The sequence below is a fragment of the Hemibagrus wyckioides genome, linkage group LG24, assembly GCF_019097595.1.
Source record: "Hemibagrus wyckioides isolate EC202008001 linkage group LG24, SWU_Hwy_1.0, whole genome shotgun sequence".
NCBI lineage: Eukaryota > Metazoa > Chordata > Actinopteri > Siluriformes > Bagridae > Hemibagrus > Hemibagrus wyckioides.
This window is the reverse complement of record NC_080733.1, coordinates 14,714,978-14,724,157: the sequence shown is the minus strand read 5'-3', so window position 1 is coordinate 14,724,157 and position 9,180 is coordinate 14,714,978. Positions and strand designations below refer to the sequence as shown.

Sequence of the window (9,180 nt, the reverse complement as noted above, 5' to 3'; positions counted from 1 at the left end):
TGTCTACAGAGAGTTATCAAAAAATAATTACACCGACGTTATAATGAAAGTCATCAGGGGTCCAAAGCATGTCTCTCACACACACAAGAACACTATAAGCACATTCCCCACAGCTGAGACATCCTAACTGATCTGTTCTTCATTTGAAAGAGTGCCAAAGTTTACATACATCATGAAAAAGAAGACAGTGCTGTGATTAGTTCACATAATCTAACATTAAAAATGTGTTGTTTTCTTAAAGAAAGAAAAATGTAAACAACAACAATTAAAGAAAAGTAGCCACGTGGACTAATATTGGAAAAAAAAAAAGAACAACAATAATATTGTATTCACACAGTGCTGTACAGTATTTACTTGCCAGGTTAGAGACTTTTATTTTATCTTTGACTTTTATTTTATTTTGTGTAGCGCCATGTTTCTGTTTTCCGGAAACAGGTTCCGTCCTGATGTAAATACTATAGCACTATGTAGTGTGTAACGACAGCGCGATAGTTAGGCGCTTTTTAACTCCCTACGTCCTAATACGAAGTGCAGTGTGAGTAAATGAGACACAGCCGCTGTGTTTCGCTGAATTTTAGCCGTGTTAAATACAATGAGGTAAGTTGTGTCAAAATGTCATGCTAAATTTAAGGTCATGTTGTGCGTGCGTGTTGTTTACGTTTACTGACCACTTTGTTAAAGATAGATTATTAAATAAATACACTTTTGGTGTAAACTTTACTCACTGTCCAGTTTAATAGGGACACCTGCTCGTTTATGCAGATACACTATATTACCAAAAGTTTTGGGACACCCCTCCAAATCATTGAATTCAGGTGTTGCTTTTCAGGGGTTGGGCTCGGACCCTTAGTTCCAGTGAAAGGAACTCTTAATGCTTCAGCTTCTTACCAAGACATTTTGGACAATTTCATGGTCCCAGCTTTGTGGGAAGAGTTTGGGGATGACCCCTTCCTGTTCCAACATGACTGCACACCAGTGCACAAAGCAAGGTCCATAAAGATATAGGTTTGGTGTGGAGGAACTTGACTGGTCTGCACCTCAACCTGACAGAACACCTTTGGGATGAATTAGAGTGGAGACTGCGAGACCGACCTTCTCGTCCAACATCAGTGCCTGACCTCACGAATGCACTTCTAGAGGAATGGTCAAAAATTCCCATAAACACACTCCTAAACCTTGTGGAAAGCCTTCCCAGAAGAGTTGAAGCTGTTATAGCTGCAAAGGGTGGACCAACTCCATATTACATTCATGTGCATGTAAAGGCAGACGTCCCAAAACTTTTGGTAATATAGTGTATCATATAAAACACAATTCATAAAATCATGCAGTTAATATTTGCATCAAAATGCAATCTGTGTGATTTTCATAATAGATGTTTGGTGCCAGATTGAGTTTTTCAGAAACTGCTGATCTCCTGTACAGTTTATTCAGAAAAAAACTGTGCCATGTATCCTGAAATAAACACAATCAGCATAATAATGTCAACATGTTTTGTTTAAGTTTATAACGTCCAGGGTCTCAGAGGTGAGAAATGTCTTTGGCGTGTTGGCAGAAGCTGCCGGTGAGGCTGTCCACCAGAGTGCTGACCTGCAAGGGTGTACAAACTTTTGAGAGGCATAACAGTGAGCACAGCCGTACCAGATGTCTCCAAAGAGTGGTGATTACTGGAATTGGACTTGTGTCTCCACTGGGGACGGGGACGGCTCTGCCCTGGGAGCGTCTGATTTCTGGAGAGAGCGGGATCGTGGCCCTGGACCCGGATGAGTACAAAGCAGTACCGTGTAAAGTAGCGGCTCGGGTTCCTCGAGGACACGCCGAGGGAGAGTTTAAAGAAGAAATGTTTGCTTCACGTGGGGAGATAAACAGCATGTCTCAGGCCACGGTGATGGCCCTCGGTGCTGCTCAGCTGGCCCTGCAGGACTGTGGGTGGTGTCCCAGGAGCCCTGAGGAGCAGCTGAGCACAGGGGTGGCTGTAGGCATGGGCATGGTGCCTTTGGAGGAGATCGCTAGCACTGCCTCTGCTTTTCAGACACGTGGCTACAGCAAAGTGAGTCCCTTCTTCGTTCCACGCATCCTGGTCAACATGGCCGCCGGACACATCAGCATCAAGCACAAGCTGAAGGGACCCAACCATGCTGTGTCCACTGCCTGCACCACGGGGGCTCACGCCATCGGAGACGCCACTCGCTTCATCACCCACGGAGACGCCACGGTGATGCTCGCTGGAGGAACCGAGGCGTGCGTCAGCCCCCTGGCCATAGCGGGCTTTGCACGTGCACGGGCTCTGAGCACCAGCTGGAACGAACAGCCTACGCTTTCATCTCGACCGTTTCACCCGGAGCGAGAAGGGTTTGTGATGGGTGAAGGTGCAGCCATGCTGGTTCTGGAGGAGTATACACATGCTGTTGAGAGAGGAGCACGGGTTTATGCAGAAGTGCTGGGATACGGACTCTCAGGAGATGCCAGTCACATCACAGCACCTTCTGCAGATGGAGATGGAGCTTTCAGGTAGTGATTTGAACCCACTATAATATATTGCATTTTTTTACCTATTAACTTTTGTTTAGAGTAACTACAAATGGATAATAAGTCTGAAGTGTTGTGTTTTAATATGTTAAATATTGTTGATGTGGCATATGAGAAATATAACCTTTCAGGATGTGCTGTTACTGGAAAATAATCAACACTGGATGAGGAGTAACTCTGCTTGCATGGGTGGCATCACACCACTCTTTCTCTGATTGTTTTCCAGTAATGGCATGCTCCTAGGTGTTTTATCATTTACCTACATCATGACAGGTCTTGTATAAAGACTTCTACATTAATATTCAACTGAGATAATATATTTTAAGTTCTCTTACTACTACAGAGTTTTTCCCTATTTATATGTGACCAACAAATATCAGCTATTAAGTACTCTTAAATGTTTAAAAATGCTTAAAACTATTTTAAAACAATGCTTTGAATAATAATAAGATAATGTCAAAATTTTATGCAGTGAAGTTCTGATACCTACACGTTGTATTCTCAGTGCTAACTCTTATTTTTTTTTTTTTTGCGACAGGTGCATGTCTGCAGCTCTGCGTGATGCCGGCGTGTCTCCATCAGACGTGACGTATGTGAACGCTCATGCCACGTCTACACCCCTGGGAGACGCCGCAGAAAACGCTGCAGTCAAAAGACTCTTCCAGCAGCACTCACAGTCTCTCGCTGTTTCCTCCACTAAAGGGGCCACGGGGCATCTTCTGGGAGCAGCCGGTGCTCTGGAGGCAGCATTCACAGCACTCGCATGCTACCACGCAGTCCTGCCTCCGACTCTGAACCTGGACCGAACCGAGCCTGAGTTTGACCTGAACTACGTGCCGTGTGCTGCCCAGCCCTGGAGGACAGGAGGCAGGAGAATCGCACTCACAAACTCGTTTGGGTTTGGAGGCACAAACGCCTCTCTGTGTCTGGCTAGTGTGTGAGATTTAATGAGTGATACACTGAAGGCTGTCAGCTGAGCTGATTTCCAGGTTTCGACAAAATGTTGTTGATGGAAGATATATATTGTTATTTTTTCATTGTCTTGAATACATTTTAATAAAGGAATATAGTTCAACTTAGGAGAGCAGTGAAAAGCTAGGCCTGAGTAAGATAGAACTCCTGAAGACTGTGTGAAACTTTATCGGGAATACAGTTAAAATGGAAAATATAAAATTGTTTTGTTTTGTTGAACACTGGTCTTGCACTGTAATAATTGATGTCCTAGATGATGCATGGAATGCTAAAGCAAAACATGGAATTAAAGATATAACAATTATATGAATGCTTATTACTTAGACACCCATAACAGACGTGTGCGGACAGCATCAGGTCCAAATAATGAAATAAGAAAGAATGCATTATAGATAGATAGATAGATAGATAGATAGATAGATAGATAGATAGATAGATAGATAGATAGATAGACTATACTGCCAAAAGTTTTGGGACACCCCTCCAAATCATTGAATTCAGGGGTTGGGCTCGGACCCTTAGTTCCAGGGAAAGGAACTCTTAATGCTTCAGCTTCATACCAAGACATTTTGGACAATTTCATGCTCCCAACTCTGTGGGAACAGTTTGGGGATGACCCCTTCCTGCTCCAACATGACTGTGCACCAGTGCACAAAGCAAGGCCCATAAAGACATGTATGAGTGAGTTTGGTGTGGAGGAACTTGACTGACCTTCACAGAGTCCTGACCTCGACCTGATAGAACACCTTTGGGATGAATTAGAGCGGAGACTGTGAGCCAGACCTTCTCGTCCAACATCAGTGCCTGACCTCACAAATGCGCTTCTAGAGGAATGGTCAAAAATTCCCATAAACACACTCCTAACCTTGTGGAAAGCCTTCCCAGAAGAGCTGAAGCTGTTATAGCTGCAAAGTGCGGGACAACTCCATATTACATTATATATAATATATTACATATATTATATGACATCAGAGTTTTGACCTAGCTCCCAGTCTCTGCTCTAATTCAACACCTGAATTCAAAGATTTAGAGGGGTGTCCTAAAACTTTTGACAACATAGTGTAGATAGATAGATAGATAGATAGATAGATAGATAGATAGATAGATAGATAGATAGATCAGTGATAGCATTGTTACTTAGAAAATAGTAATAATAATATTTGAACAACATTTGATGAACTCTTATTTTAGTAATTATATTTGTTATTATTTAGTTATTATAGTTATATATGCAAATTCAGTGTTTTTTTTTAAATTAAATTGATTCAATTATAAACGTTATTTTTATTGCTGCATAATAATATAACTTTAAAAATATATATTTAATAGGTGATTTAAAAAAAATTAATTACATTTTAATTATTAATATGGCAAAACATATCTACTCCGGTCACGTGCGGCTTTACGTTGCTATGACAACACGTGCGCCAACATGGAGCTCCTGGTATGATCAAGGAGGCGCATTGTGTTGCTTAGCGACGGGGAAAAAATAGCTGCGCGAGCTCGAGTGAGCTTACTGTGGGGTTCTGACCACAGAGAGAGAGAGAGAGAGAGAGAGACTCCTCATTTGGACTAAATCCTGACAAATTTCTCGGGGAAAGCTTATATTTTGTCACACACAGACTTACTGAATACTGAAATTAGTGCTGAAACATTTCCGCGTTTTTTCACAATATAATACGATTTGCCGATTTGTTAAGGAATAATATATATATTATCTTTTGTTGTGGAACGTTTGATCGAGATTTTGTTGCTACCCGGAGCGTTTATTTTAAGGCGCAAGCTCAGGCTGCTAGGAGCGCTGTAAACAGAAGCGCGGTTACATATATATATATGTGTGTGTGTTTTATAAAAAGTATAAAGCAGAGTTTTGTGAATATATTTTTTAGTTATGTTTAAGAATACGTTTCAAAGCGGCTTCTTGTCCATTTTGTACAGCATTGGAAGCAAACCTTTACAAATATGGGATAAGAAGGTAAACATTTGCGCGTGCACCGATTAAGCGTCATTCAGTCAGTCTGATATTATTAACTACTCTTAAGATAGATATCTAAACAACCAGAAAGATGGAGACCTTTCGTTTAAAGTCTAAATCTGGGTTAAGTACATCAGGCTGTGTTAGAGATACCTACACACTATTTTTTGTTTAATGTTCTGGTTTAATGTGGATCAGTGTTCACGTGCCTTGTTTTTAGCTGCCATTTCATTAGGGCTTACCTTTTTAGTCTTTATTATGCTCATTATTTTTGAGTCCTGTAGTTATAATACACACTAACTGCACGACAGTCTCTCTTTCCAGCTTCATCTGTCTGTGTATCTGTATGTAAATTTCACACAAAATTGTGCTTGCAGGTGAGAAATGGACATATAAAGCGGATTACAGACAACGACATCCAGTCACTGGTGCTTGAGGTGGAAGGAACCAATGTCAGGTAAGCATTAACATGTAACTGGACCTCAGTTTTCTGTTCATTCATTCATTCTTGCAAGATTTGCCTAATTACTGTCTCTCTCTCATCCACAGCACGACCTACATCACATGCCCTGCAGATCCAAAGAAAACCCTGGGCATCAAACTTCCCTTCCTGGTCATGATCATCAAGAATCTGAAGAAATATTTCACATTTGAAGTTCAGGTACCAAATACACCACCAAATAAAGCTAGACAAACCTGTGCCAAGTGGTGCTTTCTGCTCCCTGCAGATGTTATTTATTTTCCATTTCAGCAGTCAGTTATTACACGCCTGCTGTTTGACCTGTGTGTGTATGTATGGTGCTGTATCTTAGAGCCATTCGTTTTTCTTCTCTCAGGTGTTGGATGATAAAAACGTGCGGCGGAGATTCCGAGCCAGTAATTACCAGAGCACCACACGGGTGAAGCCCTTCATCTGCACCATGCCCATGCGGCTGGACGACGGTTGGAACCAGATCCAGTTCAACCTGTCCGACTTCACACGGAGAGCTTACGGCACCAACTACATCGAGACACTGCGAGTACAGGTATGAGCCGAGCATGAGGCAAAGTGCCTTTGCAACGAGTCAAGCACTCAGAATAGCAGTCTGCATGTCAATCTAATAAGATGCTTTTTATTTTATTCCATCCATGGCGGCCACTTTTACCCTCAACAGTTTCCTACATTACCCACCACGCAACTGGACTCCATGCTGATAGTGGTGTCAGGGGGGTGAGATTTAACTCTCACTTCATCTCAGCCTGAAGAGGCTTTCACACAAATACCCCGGCAGTGCAACTGCACTCGTCATATAGTTTATCTCTAACTAGCCGAACGGAGTCTCTGTTGTAGCAACTGCCTCATATCACTGCACTGCAGTCTGTAATTTATATTCATTTAATAGCGTTTTAAATTTTAGACAACAAACATTTTTATATCATGTTCATTCACACAATGGCATTAAATTACACTTCAAATGATCATTTTTTCTTTAATTTGATTCATACAACGTTTGAATCGATGCTATATATTTCTTTGTGTACATCCAGCAAAATGTTGTGTGGATATAAAAGATAATGTCTGCTATTGGATTAACTTTAAATCTAACTTGGATCTATGAATAAGAGTAGGATGGGCTATTTGCACTCAGGGCTATAACATATTTCTGTTTTGTAACAGCACAAAATCTGTTATTTACTTTAGTACTGTTTACGTTCTCCAGTACAGACAGACAGCAACACTGAACTTATTTTTTTCCCCCTAGTATTACAATTAAGTTATAGTATTATACTAACAATAGCTGGTGTTGGTTTCTATGAAAAGGAATTTTCTCATTATATAGTTGTTTGTGTCTGACGAGTCTGACACCATTCTTCAGCTTACTAAATGGAGCTTTCTTAAATATATGATGACCCTTGTGGATGAGTGTAAAATTGTGCCATTGCCATTAAAGTAGATGACCTGGAAGCTGAAGTGCCTCAATTCAGAAGCTCATTAGGACAATTAAGTTTGTCTGTGATTTTTAAAAAGCAAGTATTTAGTAAAATAGTTTAGTTTTTATTCTGTTTTGAATATTAGTGACCTGCTCGATTATCTTCCAGATTCACGCGAACTGTCGCATCAGAAGAGTGTACTTTTCTGACAGACTGTACTCGGAAGACGAGTTGCCGGCCGAGTTTAAACTCTACTTGCCGGTACAAAACAAAGCTAAGGTGAGTCTCAAGCATGACAGCTTCCTCTAGTCCATCACCATTGTTTTACAGTCTGCATATTAATTTATACCCCAAAACAACATGAGAGGAATAATTAAACACCTTGAGACGTTTTTATACAGTCTTAAAAGGAACGGTTCTATAGAGACAATGGTTTTATTACTTGCTCCATATAAAGTGTGGATCCCCAAAACTGGTCTTTATATAGAACCATATTGAAGGGTTAATTGAAAAGAACCCTATTGTTGTTATTATTATTATTAAAATAATAGAGGAGATGATGTTCTGATGAAATAAGGAGAAGGTTTTCTTAGTTTGTTTGCTTCTTTTTTTTCTCTCTCTCACTTATAAAAGTGCCTTAGCAGAGGATTTCTCCTTTCCATAGTAATAGCAGAAACACCGTCCATCCTCATTTCCTTAAAAATCTTTCATGTATAAACATTTTTTATTCAGTGTACACTCATTTTAATAATACATTTCTCATTAGTGTTAAATCACCACTATACACGCCCCCTGTGTAAGTTGTTACCATAGAAACGATACCATATTTGAAGCAAACACCTTTAAATGCTGCTCCTAATGAAAAATGATTCACCTTCTGACCAATCAGGATTGAGACACGGAGAGTTTTGTGGTATAAACTGAAGGGTACAGTATTAGTTAAACTGTATTTTTGTAGATTTGAGCTGTTCTTACTAACGATTCCTTCTGCTTCTGTTTTTACAGCAATGACGAGGCACATCTCAACCCTTCCTTCATTCCAAACCTTTTTCCTCCCTCACCGGTTTTCCATCCAGTCACATGACTTTGTTTCGTTTAGTATAGTTTTGCCCCTGTATGTTTTTAGGCAGTGTAAGAATAAAAATGTTCTATTACTGTAACGTGTACCCGGTGTCGAACACACGAAAGACGTCATTGGCTTGACCAGCTTTATTTCTGAACCGGAACATCAGCTGCCACAATGGAGTCAGTGCACCAGTAGGACCGTAGAGTTGTGTCTTTAATTCCACATTCGTTTTCAAACCTGTTCCATGGTTTACGGTAAAGGTCACGGGCCGAAAAATAGTGGTATTTATAGAATTATTCTGGTCTCCTCTCACTAAAATAAACCTCTTATAAAACCTAATCTGTATCAAAAAATGTAAAGTGGAAAAGTCTGGAATAGAAACACTGATTTATATAATGTTTCAATCTTTCAATTAAAGTCTATTAAATTATCTTACAAAGTCATTCACGGAATTGATCTTTGGGTAAAAAAGGAGCTGAAAGTCTTTCACTTCTGGTCCAGGCTCTTGAAAAGTACAACAGAAAAAGGCATTCAATTTGAACTGAAATTAAAATGGCAAACATTTATGTTTCCAGAAATAAACCAATTCTTTTTTACATCAACATAAAACATTCATGTGAATTGTAATTGATCCGTATAAATGACTGATTTTTATAATGATAACTGATGAAAGGCTCAGGAAACTTTGCATTATTGATAAAGTGCAAAAACCTAAACGGATTTACTATGT

At 40.1% G+C, this 9,180-nt stretch overlaps 2 protein-coding genes across 2 annotated transcripts; both read left to right on the top strand.

Annotated features, from left to right (window-relative positions):
* Positions 1-438: 438 nt before the first annotated feature.
* Positions 439-3,802, top strand: oxsm (3-oxoacyl-ACP synthase, mitochondrial). Its single transcript, XM_058377532.1, has 3 exons — positions 439-597; positions 1,501-2,508; positions 3,065-3,802. Exons 2-3 carry the CDS (start codon positions 1,532-1,534, stop codon positions 3,465-3,467), a joined length of 1,380 nt encoding a protein of 459 aa, XP_058233515.1. The 5' UTR covers positions 439-597; positions 1,501-1,531; the 3' UTR covers positions 3,468-3,802.
* Positions 3,803-5,023: 1,221 nt separating this feature from the next.
* Positions 5,024-8,893, top strand: cfap20 (cilia and flagella associated protein 20). Its single transcript, XM_058377130.1, has 6 exons — positions 5,024-5,473; positions 5,851-5,930; positions 6,023-6,134; positions 6,310-6,498; positions 7,553-7,663; positions 8,390-8,893. The coding sequence occupies exons 1-6, from the start codon at positions 5,390-5,392 to the stop codon at positions 8,393-8,395; spliced, it is 582 nt and encodes a 193-aa protein (XP_058233113.1). The 5' UTR covers positions 5,024-5,389; the 3' UTR covers positions 8,396-8,893.
* The last annotated feature ends 287 nt before the right edge of the window (positions 8,894-9,180 follow it).

What these genes read in the sequence shown, in the direction of transcription:
- oxsm (XM_058377532.1), top strand. Translation starts at nt 1,532, where the DNA reads ATGTCTTTGGCGTGTTGGCAGAAGCTGCCGGTGAGGCTGTCCACCAGA. An exon ending in GATGGAGATGGAGCTTTCAG is followed by an intron (nt 2,509 to 3,064) that starts GTAGTGATTTGA and finishes TTTTTGCGACAG; the next exon opens with GTGCATGTCTGCAGCTCTGC.
- cfap20 (XM_058377130.1), top strand. Translation starts at nt 5,390, where the DNA reads ATGTTTAAGAATACGTTTCAAAGCGGCTTCTTGTCCATTTTGTACAGC. An exon ending in TACAAATATGGGATAAGAAG is followed by an intron (nt 5,474 to 5,850) that starts GTAAACATTTGC and finishes TTGTGCTTGCAG; the next exon opens with GTGAGAAATGGACATATAAA. An exon ending in GTGGAAGGAACCAATGTCAG is followed by an intron (nt 5,931 to 6,022) that starts GTAAGCATTAAC and finishes TCTCATCCACAG; the next exon opens with CACGACCTACATCACATGCC.